This window comes from Apodemus sylvaticus, chromosome 5 (genome assembly GCF_947179515.1).
Source record: "Apodemus sylvaticus chromosome 5, mApoSyl1.1, whole genome shotgun sequence".
NCBI lineage: Eukaryota > Metazoa > Chordata > Mammalia > Rodentia > Muridae > Apodemus > Apodemus sylvaticus.
In genome coordinates, this window is record NC_067476.1 from 114,886,283 (window position 1) to 114,903,170 (window position 16,888).

Below are 16,888 nucleotides of genomic sequence, written 5' to 3' on the forward strand. Positions count from 1 at the left end.
GTATATAAGTTTGTGGATGGCAGGGGAGACCAGAAGAGGGCATCAGATCCCCTGAATCTCAAGTTGCAGGCAGTTATGAGCTACCTAACCCAGCTTGGGTCCTACTGGGACTGAACGCAGGCCTCTAACAACTGCTCCTAACTGCTAAGCCATTTTCTAGTCCGGGGAGAACGATTCTTACTTAGAATATGTTAACATCATGGAAAGCCACCTATACCTTAGCTATAAGTGGTAACAGCAGAATTACATTTTGTTTGGTTTTGGGGACAAGGTCTTGCTCTAGCCCAGACTATGTCACAGTCATGACACTTCCATATCCGCCTCCAAGTTCTGGCATTAGATGATGCCACTGTGTCTGGCTCCAAATAGTTTTTGAAAACACAGATTAGAGGCCAACCACAGCTACAGAGTGAGATCCTATTCAGGAAGTGTGTGTGTGTGTGTGTGTGTGTGTGTGTGTGTATGTGTTCATTCATAAACCAATTAGTACAAATTGAATTAGTTAGAAGTATATCATTATAATAAAAATTCCATATTTTTATTATAGGCATTAGAGAGGAAGCTCTGTGATTAAAACAGTGGCTGCAGAGGACCAAGGTTCAATTCCCAGCATCCACATGGGCACTCACAACTATTTTATATAGATAACTCCAGAGAATGAGACCCTATCTCAAACACCACAACCACCACAACAAAACGTAGATTAGCAAAAGATAAAAACACAGTTTAAATTTCAGCACTGTGAAATAGAAATACTGTTGACAGTCTAAGAGAAACTATGTGTGATACAGAGAAAGTGGGACTGAATCAACAATTTATAAGGAGCACCCCAAATCCACAGGGGGTGACCTGTGCAGGATCAAGCATGAATGGAACCGACTTCAGAAGCCCCACTCCTAGCTGAGAAACGTCAGCAGTCGATGGCTGCCGAGACAGGCAAAGTCAATTTTCTTCAGTGGTGTGACCATTTGTAGCTTGCCTAGGCACCAGTGGATGGCTCTCCACCAACAGTTCTCATCCTGGGTGCTGAGACCTCTTTGGGAGTAGAATGACCCTTTCACAGGGATTGCATATAAGATATCCTGCATATCAGATATTTGTATTACGATTCATAACAGTAGCAAAACTACAGTTATGAAGTAGCAACAAAATAATGCGATGGCTGGGGTCACCACACCGTGGGGAAGCACATTAAAAGGTCAGGTGTCAGCCAGGCTGAGCAGCTCGGCTCTACACCCACACACATAGACAGCAGCACTAACTGAACTCTTTTCAACAGGAAGAAGAACATGGGATAAAACTGGAAGGAAAGTCTGCGAGAACGAAGAGGCGGTCAGGAAGCTTTAAATACACTGTATACTTGTATAAAATTCTCATGAAATACACAAATAAAAATAATCATACTGCTGAGTTCAAGACTAGTCTGGGCTACATAGCAGGAGGCGTTCTAAAGAAAATGGAGGATGAAGGACAGAGGGAGGTGAGAGGAGAGAAGAGAGAAGAGAAACTCTGAAGTTCACATGTAGGCAAAGGAGAAAGTCCAAGCAATACTATGTAAAAAATTATAATAATAGTATTAGCACACAAGCCAGGAATCCCCACCCTCCCCGGCTATCCGGATGCCTGGCAAGAGATCCAGAAACAATAAACTCCGGGTCAAGGGCAGCGACAGCAGAACGCAAACCTCACCCCTCACAATACCTGAACATCCACCCGTTACCCAGCATGTGTCCGTTGCACCATCTTCACACTGCCTTTAAAGTGAAGTACAGTGACACAGACTCCCATACAGTCACCGTGGTTGTTGTCAAATGGTCATTTTACCTTCCTTTCCCTGTTACACATCTGGTAGTTTCCTATAATGAACACAAGTTCTTTCTCCAGGAGGAGTCATTAAAAAGAGCTAACTGAGCAACACAGCGGGTATAAAGTTCCTTGGACTGAGGACTTCTACAGAGATTTGTAATCCACTGACTTTTGTAGCTAAGGAAACTGACCCAGAAAAAAAATTAAATTTCTCATTTGAAGGCATGAAGACCCAAGCCTGAGTCTGAAAGTATGCCAGAGATCTCAACAGGGCTGTAATTTAACACACTCTAATGGGGTTGAATTTTCTTATATTACTTAAGTAAAGGTCTGTTTTTAAAACTATTTCTGTCAAAGTACAGTGGGATATACCTATAATCCTAGCTCTCAAAAATGCTGAGGCAGGAGGATTATGGGTCTGGGGCCAACCTGCACCAGAGCAAGACCCTATCCCAAAAATCAGACCAAAACAAACAGAAAAACATACAAAATTCTAAATGACACTTCTTACATGAACACTGGCGGTGACACTGGCTGCAGCAAGATCCACGCTCCCAGCCCAATTCAAGCTTCCACACTGCCTCGCTCAACCGACTGAGAAGCCAGTGAGAGGCACACCGGCGGGCGAGGTGAACTCTCCTAACATAAGGCAGCGCTACGAGTGGAGTAACTCATGGACTAAGGCTGCTCTGCTTTGGGGGTAACTACACCTTATGGGGAACAAGGGTATTTTGGAACTAGGAGGAGGCAGTAAACAACAAAGTGAATATATATATCATGTCTCTGACAACTCTAATTTTTTTTAGATAGGTTCTAAACATAGCCCAGGCTAGCCTTACACTCCTGAGCCTCTCTAGCCATGGCCTTCTGAGTCCTGATTACAACAAAGTAGCACCAGTATAGCTAATCTCACTAAACTTTCAATTTTTACATGGTACCAAATACAGCTTTTGGCAAGAGTTCACAATTCTGCTCCTCTGACTCTTTCTATTCATATACACACATCATGAGAGACAGTTGATTTTCAACACCACGATGTTCACTGAAAATACAAGTGTGTCCTACGTCTACTCTAGAGAGGAACTAGAAGGCAGGAAATACTCTTACCGGGAGAGTAAAAAAATTGGGGTGCTTTGCCTCCTCTTCATATCTGCCCTCCGTGGAGCCCCCAGCCTCCGCTGACTTGGACGCCGTGTTCTTGCCGACACCCATCATCCAGGAAGGCTGGGTGACCTGCGCCACCGTGGCCTGGAGTGCTTACGGGGAAGGCTTACTCAAGCCCGGAGTTTAAGACCAGAGACAGCTTCTCTGCAGCACTTGGAACACTGGATTCTCAGACTGAGGTTGCTGTCATCTCTTATCACCTGCAAAAGACAGTGCAGAAAGTCAGAAAGGCAGCCAGAGAGTCATTAGGCATGCACAGGTTGCACCCAACAGCTGACAAGACACCAGTACTTTTCAAGAACCCACACCCCTTACTATATAGTCAGCCACCATTCCCCTGGAGAAAGAAGGAAAATGGTATGTCAACATATTAGAGCACGAGGAAGGAAAAAAAACCAGCTAAGGTATTCCTATGGCGTCCACTAAGCCTGAGCCCCCAGACTGAACATTCTCCAGGGATGAACGCTCTCTCTACCAGCCCTGTCCAGCTGACATCACTAGGTGTTGGGCACTTAGAAAGTGGCTCATGCCAATGCAGAAATGAATTTTAATTAAAATACAGATATAGCCAATGTATCACAAATAAAAGGTGACTTAAATAATTCTAAATTCCCTATGTGTGCCACGGAAGGCAGAAGGCATTCAGCATCTGATAAAAGATAAAAATACCCTACGTGGCTATGCAGACCTCAAGGAAGGCAGCAACAGCATACGTTCTTAATTGGATGGAATGCCACGAAACGGGAGTCAACGCACGCGTGCCCAGCTAGGTAACACAAGCACACGTCAAAAGAAAACCCAAGGCTCCCTCCAACTACCTAAAGTGAAGGTACACAAGGCCTGGGAAGAGAGAAATCACTAAGTCTGAGATGGATATGAAAAGGCTGAAGACTCTAAGAGATGGAATTATTCAACAAACAAACATCCAATATCCCAAACAATAAAAAAAAAAAAGAAAGAAAGGAAAACCTCAAAAGGGAAAGATCTTGCAACAATTAGGCAGACACACTTCAAAAGAGAAAAAAAAATTAAAACAATTTCAAACCACGAAACATAACCTGGACAATACAGCTAATCCACCCCGATTAACAAACATGTGACAAACTCGTCTTCAAAGAAGGCACAAAGCACACAAGGGCTGGCACGCATACAATACAGCATGCCCAGGTGTGCCTGGTTCTGTATGAAGCAAGAACACCGTGAGCGGGCGGGGCAGGGCGCAGAGACACTCAGGGTGCTTACTATTAGAGCAAGCAATGTGGGGTCTTCCCACCAAGAAGGGAAAGTCTAAGCAAAGGCTGTGGAAAAAGACCCCAGAGAGCCAAATAACCCTATCAAAAATGGGGTACAGAGCTAAACAAAGAATTCTCACCTGAGGAATATTGATTGGCTGAGAAACACCTAAAGAAATGTTCAACATCCTTAGTCATCAGAGAAATGCAAATCAAAACAACCCTGAGATTTCACCTCACACCAGTCAGAATGGCTAAGATCAAAAACTCAGGAGAAAATAGGTGCTGGCGAAGATGTGGAGAAAGAGGAACACTCCTCCACTGCTGGTGGGGTTGCAGGCTGGTACAATCACTGTGGAAATCAGTCTGGTGGTTCCTCAGAAAACTGGGCATGATACTACCGGAGGACCCCGCCATACCACTCCTGGGCATATTCCCAGAGGATTCCCCAGCATGTAATAAGGATACATGCTCCACTATGTTCATAGCAGCCTTATTTATAATAGCCAGAAGCTGGAAAGAACCCAGATGTCCCTCGACGGAGGAATGGATACAGAAAATGTGGTATATTTACACAATGGAATACTACTCAGCTATTAAAAACAATGAATTTGTGGGTGGAACTGGAGAATATTATCTTGAGTAAGGTAACCCAATCACAAAAGAACACACATGGTAGGTATGCACTTACTGATAAGTGGAGATTAGCCCAGAAGCTTGGAATACCCAAGAAACAATTCACGGGTCAAATGATGCCCAAGAAGGAAGGAAGGAGAGGCCCCTGGTCCTGGAAAGGCTCAGTGCAGCAGTGTAGGGAAATACCAGGACAGGGAAGTGTGTGTGTATGTGTTGGGGGGGGGGATGGAGGAACAGGGGAAGGGGGGATCTTGGAAAAGGGAAATCATTTGAAATGTAAATAAAGAATATATCGAATAAAAAAAAGTAAGTAGGAAATTTCTTTTCAAAGACTTCTCCACATGGGGTGGCTAAGCAAAGGCACGGGACAGCTGAGCACTGGGCAGTCGCGAGCAGAAAGGGAAAACAATACTGCGGCCGGCACGCCATGCCACACTACATTCTCAGTTTTTAAATTAACTAAGTTTAAATTTTATGTGTATAGGTGTTCTGCACATGTCTGTACTGTGTGCATGCCTGGGGCCTGGAGCATCAGATCCCCTGGGACTGGAGTTACACATGTTTGTTAGCCTCCATGTAGGTGCTGAGAGAGAAGGTACCATTGTTAACCACTGAGCGATCTCCCAGACCACATTCTTGAACATGAGAATCCAAGACACCCATCAAACCTTCCTGGAGTGAAAACTGCTTATTTACATTCTTATCGTACATCTACTTAAAATAGTAGTTCTCAACAAGGCTGATTTTGCACTCCAGGGGCAATATTTGTATTTGGCTGCAAGCGGGAGCGAGCAGGTTATTTACGAAGAGGAAGCAGTCTAATTCACCCTCTAATTCACAGACCACACTCTGAGGAAGGCTGTGGGGAACAGGGACAACAAATGACTGCGGTATGCATGGCTTGCAAAGACAGCCACGTGGTCAGAAAGTGTGAACGGACACAAGATCAGTGACCTCACCCACACGGGGAGTTGTTTTGCATGGGAAATGCCAAGGTCTAGGGGAAATGCAAAAGGTGAAAGGGAAGGGGCAGAGTGGAGAGAACTTTAGGGACTTGTTCAAATTTCTGATAACACGGGACCAGAGGGACGGCTGGGAGGTTAGGTTAAGAATACATACTATTCTTGGAGATCAGAGATTTATTTCCAGCTCCTAATTACCTGTAACTCCAGTTATAGAGTCCAGCACCCGCTCTGACTTCTGTAAGCATTTAAGGTTACAAACCCACACTCAGGCACACGTATGTATGTATGTATGTATGTATGTATGTATGTATGTATGAATGAATGAATGAATGAATGAATGGTTGGTTGGTGTGGCAGTAAACACCTTAATCCCAGCTTGAGGAAGGCAGAGGCATGCAGATCTCTGTGAGTTAGAGACTCTCCTAACTCTATAGTTAATCCTGAAACAGCCAAGGCTATGTAGATAGACTGTATCTCAAAAAAGAAAATGATAATAATTATTATTATATATACATATAATGTATTATTATCTCTAGAAAACTATATTTTAAAAATTTCAGGTACTAGAAAGATAGCTCAGCAGTTAAGAGCACTTGCTGCTCTTGCCAAGAACCTGCTGTTAGTTCCCGACACTCCAGTGTTGGCTCAGAACTGTCTGTAACCCAATCCTAGGAAACCCAACACCTCTTCTACCCTGAGGACTCTTACACACACGGTACATATACACTTTCACAAGCTCCCACATATACACACAAGTAATAACAGTTTTAAATTGTGTGTGTGTGTGTGTTGTATTGACATAAAAAAGAAACTCTTGTAGGAACTCTAGCACTAGAGAAGTCCTCATGAGAGCGGTGCCTGTGGAGGCTGCTCTCCCTGCTCCCTACAGAAGGACAGAGACTGCGCTAGGCCTCTTGCTGTCTGCCGCCCTGAGCACTTGATAGAGGGAAGGGTGCTTGAGGGGAGATGACGACAGGGAGAGTAATAATAGCCACTTTCTATTTGTTAAGTGGCCTTTATGCAGGCACACCGTGTAGCTCTTATTACCTAAGTAACAATTATTTCTGGTCTGTGATCATAATCTTATTTGATTTGAGTGACCGCTGGAACAGAGACCTCCTGGAGCTACTGCAAGGAGATTCGTTTTTCAATAAGCCAAACTGATAAAAAATGTAAACTCTCAATATCCCAAAAAATTCTTGAAAGAATGATCAAGAATGGCTATACGGTGGCACATCAAGATACAGGCAGGTATGCATGTAATCCAGAACATAACGGCCAATTCACTACTCACAACAATAAATGAAAGATCTAAGATTTTAAAAGTCTAGTACATGATTACATATTAGGGCTACGGAACTCTTTTCTTGGCTTATCATTAAAGATTAAATTAAGACTAATAGATTTCATAATATAAAGTTCTTTAGATTCCAGTATAGAGACAAATCAAAATTAAGAGACAAAATGCAATAAATATAAAATAGCATATAAATATTTTTATTTTCTAAGTCAATCTTACAAATGAAAAGAAACCATAATCCTCTGTGTACAATGAGCAGGGCAGTGTGCTTCTACCCTCAGTCCCCTGAGCACAAACAGCACAGCAGAGTCCTACTTAAAGCCAAATGAGATAAGGAGCCACCTTTGCTGCTGGCGTCTGTTCTAGCACTCAATGAAGGCACCCGGAAGAACACACTCATACGTTCCCGGTGGAGAATGAGTTGATGGTGAGAAGGTGATTTGGTTTGTGTATCCTAAGACTCATACTGGAGTCCTGGGACTGAATTCAGGGCCTTCCACATGCTATTTGTCTTGAAAATGCACTACTTCCAGCAGTATACTCTAAGGTAATGACTAAGACAAAAGCGAAGTGGTACGGTAAAATTATGATCCACTCATTAAAAACAACGCTGTAGAGCTGATGTAAAAGCCTGCACAGGGCTAGAGAACAGCTCAGCAGTTAAGAGCCCCTGCAGCTCTTCACAGAGGAGCCCGGTTCACTGCTAGCACCCAGATGGCAGCTTCACCGCCTATCTTAACTCCAGTTCCTAGGGACCTAGCTCTGTCTTCTGCAGGCACCAGCAATGCACAAGGTGCACAGACATAACTCAGGCAAAACACTCATACATATAAGATAAATGAAGGAAAAATTTAAACTGCACAGAAACCTTTTCTCATGTGGAAAATTGGTCACACACACAAAAAACCCAGTAATATACTTACTTAGTCTAAGTGAGAAAAGCCACCACACAAGGGCAATTCCCTCTCCTGTTTTTCCTTTGAGATCAGCTGTATAGGGCAAGCAATAAATAAATAAGTTGACAGCTGCCAGCGGCTTGCCAGGGGAAGAACTGTTATTCCACAGGTAAGGTCTAGGCCAGGAATGGTGACTGTGTAGGGGATTTGACCCTCAGTGTGGTGATGTCATAGGAGCCAACGGGAAGACACTAAGGACTCTAGCATTTTGGAAACCCAGTTAAAAGAGGTGCTATAAACGAAGCCGTCAAATCCTGCAGCTTCCAGTCCTATTGTGTGATCTCTCCTCTGACCCGAACATGACGTCATCTGGCATGATTACAGTCAGGCAGGCCCCTGGCCTTGCTGGAGCCTGGATCTGGCCTTCCACACATTAGCAGCATTCTGTTTAGACTTTTGGTCTCCAAAATTATGAGATAAATCACCCTTTCTTTTTAAATTACTCAGTTTTGGGTATCCTATAGCAAGCTTCAAGGTAAAATGCTTTCTTTGCACTGTGGGTCAATTAAATCAAGCCTGTAAACCACTGATATAAAAGTTCTGTAGTGACGCAAAAGCAAGAGTCCCAAGCCTGGATGGACTGTAACTTAACACACTCAGGAAAATCATGTGACAAAGTTGAATGTACACAGCAAGATGACAACACTAGTTATGAGGGGCATGGGAAGTGCCCACTAAGAGCACTAAAACTCAATCTGCCTGGATCCCATCCATCCGGTTCACTCTATGCTCTCCTACACCAAAGGCTCGGAAGCCTGTTATCACTGTCTTAGCTTATGGATTTGTTCTCTTTAGAAAAAGATCAGCTTACTTTTTTAGTTATTGGGTCTGAATGTATGTCTGTACATCACGTATGTGCCTGGTGCCCATGGGGCATTGGAACCTCTGGAACTGCAGTTACCACTGGGTGTAGCAAATTAAACCTGGGTCCTCTGGAAGAGCAGCCAGCACACTTAACTGCTAAGCCATCTCTCAGTCCCAAAACTTTTAAGAAAAAGAAAAAGAGCATTTGCAGAGAATCCGATGAAGCCTGGTTTCTGAGGAGGGATCCAGGTTTCATGGCAAGTTCCACTTCTGAAACTAGGTTAGTCTGCAGAGCCCTAACGGGAACAAACGCTCAAGAAGTCATGCCCCAGTGCCTAGAGATGCCACAAGAGGTGATGGTCGCCCACAGGAGGTCAGGCACAGTCAAATACTCAGCTGCGGGAAGAGGTAGAACCCTCAAAATGCCAGCAGTTTGCATGTGCGTACAAAGTCTCCTAGCAATCTCCTCTCTCTGTCTCTGACTGTTTCCCTCCCTTTCCCCCTTCCCCTTCTCTGCATGTGTGCACACACATGTATGTGTACATAGATTATAGGCCAGAGGTTGACACTGAGTGCCTTCCTCAATTACAATCCACCCGATTTATTGAGTCTCTCACTGAGTCTGGAACTTGTCAACTCAAGCTACACTGACCTCCCACTGAGCCCCAGGGATGCTGGGGTCACAAATGTGCCTACTGTACACAGCTCTTACCCTGGCTGAGTTCTAGGAGATCGCACTTAGATCTTCATGTTTGCAAGGCCAGCACCCTATGAGCTGACCTTTACACAGCAGATGCTTTATGCTAAGTCTGCCTGGAGCCTTCCATCACAAACTGCTTCCCCAAATTCTATCTAAATAAACCTGATAAAGCCATCTTCCGCCTCCTCATCCTGGATAGTCCTCCCTAGCTCCAGCTGCCATCTACACTGACCACGCTATGTCTAATTTCCAGACTGGAATTTAAGAGGCCACCTCCTCTGAAGCTTTCCTGAATTCCTCTTCCTTTTCTACATTTCCATGGCACTTGGCATCAGTCCAGCTTCCCCGGCAGGCAGACTAGGGACACAGTGACAAGGATATAAAAGGCACTCAGTTTTTAGGGAAACAACTTTTTTTTTTAAAGGGCATTCTAGTCACAGAAAAAAACAACACTTAGCAGTTGTTCTCCGGTTTATTCCAGGAAACCTCGTGGCTGGAACATCGGAGGAGGAGAGCTAGAATTAAAACCTAAATGTAGGGCTCCGGAGCTCCTCAGCGGCAGAGGAGCCAGGCCTCTGCACGTGTGAGCTCTCAACTTCCTCTCTAGCACCCGAAAACAAACAGATAACAATATGGTAATCACCAATCATCCCAGAAGCCCATGGAAAGCTAATTGTGCATGGTGTACACGAGTGTGTTCACGGTGAGGATGTTTGCACACAGGTATATGTGGAAGCCCAAGGATAATCTTGGGGTCATTTTTCAGGAAATGCCCTCCTTGTTTTTCCCAACAAGATCTTTCCTAGGCCTGGAGCTCCTGCGTAGACTAGTGAGCCCAGGACCCACCTGTCCCCACCTTGCCAGCAGTGGGGTTATAAATATGCAGTCAGATTTTCACATGGAGTCAGATCCGGCCCTCATGCTTGTGTAGGGAATACACACACTTGCCAACTGAGAGATCTCCCAATCCTTCTTAAAAGCAAGTTTCACATGAAAATTTATCAGTAAGTGTCATGGTTTGAATATGCTTGGCCCAAGGAGTGGCACTATTTGGAGGTGTGACCTTGTTGGAATAGGTGCGTTACTGTGGGTGTGGGCTTTAAGACCCTCATCCTAGCTGTCTGGAAGTCAGTCTTCCACTAGCAGCCTTCAGATGAAGATGTAGAACTTTCAGCTCCTCCTGCACCATGCCTGCCTGGATGTTGCCATGCTCCTGCCTTGATGATAATGGACTGAACCTCCGAACCTGTAAGCCAGTCCCAGTTAAATGCTGTCCTTATAATATTGCTTTGGTCATGGTATCTGCTCACAGCAGTAAAACCCTAACTAAGACAATAAGGTAAAAATGAATGTACATTCTAGATGCAAATTCGATTTTCTTTAACTCTTTTAAAATCTCTGGTAAGGGTTGCTGTCTCTATTCCAAAGTAGAGCAACTGAGGCAAAGAGGTTGGTACGTTTGAGCAAAAGTGGGCTAGGCAAGGATTCTGAGAACACAGCAGGCAGGCACTGTGCGCCCCGCAGGCCTCCTGCAGAACAAGCGTCTGCGCTTCCTTCTCCTCTCAGGACCCGGCCTAGGTGGGTTACTATTGTGGTGAGGAGACAGCTTGACCAAAAGCAGTAAAGGTTGTTGCTGTACACTTCCATATCACTGTTCATCACTGAAGGAATCAGGACAGAGCTCAAACAGGGCAGAGACCTGGAGGCAGGAGCTGACAGAGGCCACGGACGGTGCTGACGCTGCTCACTGGCTTGCTCCCATGGCTTGCTCAGCCTGCTTTTTTATAGAAGCCAGGTCCACCTACCTGTTCAAGGGTCACCCCAGCCACAATGGGCCAAACCCTTCTCTATCAATCAGTAATTTAACAAATGCCCTACAAGCTTGCCTACAGTTTAGTCATATGGAGGCATTTTCTCAGTTGAGACTCCTCTTTTCTGGTGACTCTAGAGCGTGTTGAATTGACAGAATTAGCAAGCAGAGGGTCTGAGTTGAATTCCCAGCGCCTGTGTGGAAGTAGCTCAACTACCTGTAACTCCAGCTCCAGGACGCCCTCTTCTGGTCTCCACAGGCATTACATTCGTGTACAGACAATTTTAAAATAAAAATAAAATTAAAAATTAAAATGAAAAAGAACAAGGTCAACGCTCTGAAGACTGGTAGCAATTTTGGAACAAGCCAATGATAGCAAAAGTTGCTGAATATTGTCAAGAACTACAAATAGCTTTCTCTTTTTCCAGGTCTCTAATGCTCTCCCCTTTCTACTGTGATGCCTCCCCTCTTTCTAATGTGAAGAAACCTGCCTGCCCCACTGCACCGGCTCCTTGCTCCAGCCTCTCTTTGCAGCACCATTAACCCTCCAAGGAGGAGAACTCGGTGGTTTTCCACTTGCTCCCCCTCTGGAAGGAGCCATGCCTGCTGGAGGAGGTTTCTGACCCTGTCCATCTCTGAGCTCCCCTTTTGGACCACACCAATCCTCACTGGGATGTTCTTTTTCTTGTGTCAAACGACAAAGTCAATCTCCTTCTCACAATCCCAGAGAGCCCCTCTCCACTTACTTACACCCTAGTTACTCACACGTCTCATATCTTTTTCCTGCCCACCCATCCGGGCTGCACTCCACCTGCATGTTTTCCCTAGACAAGGAACTTACCTAAAGGACTGATATTATGGGTTTGCCTAAACTACACTGCAGTGACTTCTGTTGCCCTTCTTACCCACCCACTACTACAAGGGATAATGTTCCTAAGAAATCATTTTCAAAATATTTTTTCCAATGGCACACAATTCTAAGCCCAAGCAAGCTTTCAAGATTGAAAACTTAAGGCCAGCCATGGTAACATTACAAAATCCTATGATGATGATGATGATGATATCTACCTAACACAGAAACTGAATCACTTAGAGTCAGACACCACAGTAATCATAATTTTCTTTACACTCTCAAACCAAATCTTCTTAAAATCTAAAAACCTATAATTATAAGGATTTTAAAAAATTAATGTACTCCATTATAAAGAGGACCCAGCTCTTTATGAAATGTTATTTACATTTCTTTTTGTTTATATACTTGCTTTCTCTAAAGTTCTAAAAGGAAACAGGCAGAAGCACACAGAGCCCTGCCAGTCCAGCAGGACTGAAGACCAGGAAGGAAGCAAACACTCCTGGAAGTCAGCTGTAACTTCACTGCTGCAGCCAGCCTGTCATGCTCCTCGCTCACTCTCACGTGTGTGACTAGGGGCCTTGCATTCTGACAGCTGCAAAAATGCTAGTGTTCAGTCGCCAATTTTTAAATAATCCCTACAGCACTGAGAAAGTCTGGACATTTTCTAGTAACGCATCTGGATGAACTTGAACTATGACCTATTCACCCACCTATACTCAGTCTTGTCTCTCTCATAGAAATACTTTTATATATGCATCTCCCCCCCCCCACACACACAGAGATAATCAGGCATAAACCACACATAGGACATAGGAACACACGTGGTCACAAGTGCACAGAAGAAACAGGCACAGACATTTTCAGACACACAGTTCAGTAAGCCTCAGCACTCATCCCCTAAAGCAGAGCTTACACCAAGCAATGGTCATACCATCAATGGATCTCAGTCTGTCCTGGAATCGGTGTGCAGTCCACCACGCCTGTGCAGTCTCTGACTGTCCTGAGGTGCAGCAGGAGCTGTTTTCAGGTGCTGAAGTAATTTCAGCTCTTATATCCCATACGAGCTGGCCAAAATTGTATAACTAACCACACCTCATCAAAAGCTATTTGTATTACACAACAGCCACCGCCTGGTTACAAGCAGTTACTGCAGGCCTCTATTATGTCCTTGAATCAGTCCTGTAGCAGGCTTCTTCAGAGCAATCTGGGTATTCTATTATAGAATCCCAGCAGCTGCTGCGATTGTATTTCTCAAACACAAACAAAGAAGAGAAATTAAAACCTATCTTTTCCAACAACTGAGATGAGCAAGTCTGCCCTTGCTGTTGCCAGCTCAGTGGAAAGGGAGATTACTTTTACTCACTGACAGTTTTTCTTCCCCCCTATCAGGAGCCCAAAGACATCAGATTGCAAAACTCAAAGAATTGCAGTGATGTCAAGGCAGGACCCCATCATTAAAAAGTAAGCAAAGTCAACAAAAACGAGCTCTCACAACAAACCACACAACCCCGGTCCCTGGGGTCTGGTAGACTTGCCCTCAGACTTGCTGGTGAGCTACAGGCCAGTTAGAGGGACCCCTCTCTTACAGGAAATATCTGCTGGGATGGCACCCAGGGTTGCCCTCTGGCCTCCATATGCCATGTACACACATGTATACACACAAACACATGTGTACTTTAGAAAAAGAAATAAGTATGTACTTGGAAACATCTCATTTTATTAGTAATATCTTTTTTGTTTTTTTTTCCTCTAAGAATTAAGCTAGAAAACATACCAAGCGAGGTAAGACAAGGCTATCTCTCATGAGCACATTACTTCTAATTTTAAACACACGTAATTTTGTGTGTATTCAGACCAGGAAACTAAAAGGGGGCCCATGAGAGAGACAGAAAGGTAGAAGTGCAGCTGTGGTTTGAACACTGAGGGGGACTGGGGCGGAATGGTACAATCCAGGCTGGCCTGGGAGCTAGCACAGGAGCAAGCATCTGGCCTGCACCGATGCAAGCGAACGTGTGAAGGAAACTGCTATGGAAAAGGTTATTCTGTGTGTCAATTAAAAACTTAAATTTAAAAATTAATAAATGTATGTGGCTTGATTGTGACTTTGCAAACAAACGTTACATACTGACATTTCTGGCCTCTGCTCTTGTTAACCTAAGAACAAGAAAACTTTATGATTATCAGAAGAACAAACCCTATGCTGACTCCAAGGAATGGAGGGGAGCCGCTGAGAGCGCCAGAGGCAGAGAACTCATTAACTAACAGCGCCCTCTAGTGTTGTAATAACTGGATGGCACTGGTAAAGGTTTAAAAAAAAACTACAAAATGTTGTAGATATGAAGAAACAAAGTTCGGTCAGTGGTGGAGGGCTAGCCTAGCCTTGCAAGGCCTGGGACTGAACCCCAGCACTGGGATAAAAAGTTAAAGAAAATTTATTGACATTTTCAACATACAGAACAGTATCAAAATGCATTTATTTTATATTGCACTTACTTCTGATGCTGACTCATATAGCACCTTCTGTTTTATGAACAGGTGAACTCTTACCTCTCATTCAATTAATAATTGAACTAGTACCTGACTTTGAAGCCCGGCCAACATTCCCACACATCATGAAGCCAGCCAGACACAGCCAGCTCTGGGCGACAGGCTGGCAGGGGAGAAAGGCCTCCCCTTCTTCCTGCTGACTGCCCAGACCATCTAGTACTAAACAGTGTGTTTAAAAAAAGAAGAAGGGTGTGGGGGCAGACTGTGAAAAAGAAGTTTCTGTTTCATTATTTGGACATATTAAACCGCAAACTACTCCCCACCAACACATGTGCAGAGACATTTTATGCAAAGCCATCTGCAGGCCCCGGGTTTAATCCCAAAATGGCAGAAAATAAAAGAAGGGAGAAATATCAAAGTCACCCTGCTCCCTAAGTGCTGGAGATTCAAATGCACCAGACAAGTATACTGAGCTATCCCCCAGCCCAGCAAGCATTTCACACTCACGTAAACTATGATGATCATACTTCAAAGGCAAGCAGGCTGCACATTTAAAATAAATGGAGAAACAAAACCTGGGCAGAGACCTGACAAAGTAATGCAGACCTGGCAGTGTCGTGGGAGCAGCTGAGGCTTTTCCACTGCGGGCAGGTGGAAGGCTCACATTGAACGCAGGATCTACGGGAGGAAAGCGCGGTCCCTGCTCGCCCCTGCTGGACTCATTCACCCGCCTTCCTTGGCATCATTTAACGCCGCCCACTGATCTATAATCTCAAGGTATGACTGAGCGTGTGCAGTTCTGGGAGAAATGAAAGGGTAAGGTGAAGAGGGTCACGTCACCCACGGGAACAGCCTCCTCCACTTAGATCCTAGCCCAGCATCCCAGTTGGGACAGGGCAGGAGAAAGAGTGGGAGCCAACACTCACGCGGAGCCCAGAGGCCCTCTCTGCTAAGCAGGCAACTGCAGTGCTAAGGCAGTGAGAAACCCCTGCTTGTTCTGAGCACCACCCCCTCCTGCAGGCACCTACTTCATTTCTAGTAATCAAACAGGATACATCAAATTAAATTGTATTCAAAACGTGTAAGGGAAGAAGGGGTCACAGACGTGGGTATACGGTGTTGTTAACTGAGGCAACTACTTCCTACCCTCACAGGAACAGTGTGCTGTGGTGTGTACAGACATCTACAGCTTACAGCAGGCAGGAGGGCAGGAAGGGAGGGGCACAGGACAACTTAATGACCTAGAACATGAAGGTCAGGGTTGAGGTCAAAGACTAAAGAAATGTTTTACAAGCTGTAGGGAAGGAAATTTAATGAATATTTTTAATTTAAATATTTAAAAATAGAAATGAGATTTAATTAACACTTGTAAATGTGTGGTTAAGAATGTCACCTTATTACCTAGTTTATCTCCAGTTGAATTCAACAGAAAATAAAAGTCACAAAATAAGAGAATTGGGGTTGGAGAGATCGCCTGACCACAGAGCACTTGAGCTCACACCTATTTATAACTCCACGTACCTCCAGCTCCGGGAGGGTCTGACGCACCCTCCACGGGCACCTGCACATCAGCCACATGCACATCAGTGCATTAATAAATGAGTAACAGGACTGGCCCACTGAAGCAGCTTGTGAGTAAAACATAGGTTTCTGGTCAGATGACCAATATGTGGCCACCTTGGAGGCCACAGGAAAGTAAGAGAGCCAGAGACCAGTTAAGAAAAAGCGTGCAAGAGCAATTTCAGAATAAGAGTGACCAAGGACAAGGGGCTCTGCAAGCCCAAGATCCCTAAGTCGGATGTCCCAGGAGAGCTGCCCTGAGCTGGAGGTCAGGCTCCCTGAACTACTGCAAGCGGAAGGCAGTGAGCAATGCAGCCGACACTTCATCTCAGATTAAAAGGCAGAAAAGAAAGAGCCAAGCATAAGTCGGTAGTATAGGGCCTGTGCAGAGTACCTGAGAAACCTAAGTACCTGAGGTGTACGCAGGTATGCCAGACACACACAGACACATGTGTGCACCCTACACACACACACACACACACACACACACACACACACGTGCACGCGCACACGCACATGCATGAGATCCAGAGCATGACCGTCCAAGAATTCTGCAGGGCCACAGCATTCCCCCACTGAGCCCTGCTGCGCTGTGATGAGCTAGCATGCCAGCCT

General features: G+C 44.8%; 1 protein-coding gene across 4 annotated transcripts in view; it reads right to left on the bottom strand.

Moving 5' to 3' along the window:
• Positions 1 to 16,888, bottom strand: part of Slc23a2 (solute carrier family 23 member 2) — an 87,725-nt gene that overhangs the window by 41,724 nt on the left and 29,113 nt on the right. For all 4 annotated transcript variants that reach the window (XM_052183691.1, XM_052183694.1, XM_052183693.1 and 1 more), the window contains one exon: positions 2,914 to 3,170. In XM_052183691.1, the coding sequence (XP_052039651.1) occupies positions 2,914 to 3,021 (108 nt within the window). In that variant the 5' untranslated portion in view covers positions 3,022 to 3,170. The remainder of the gene's footprint in view (positions 1 to 2,913; positions 3,171 to 16,888) is intronic.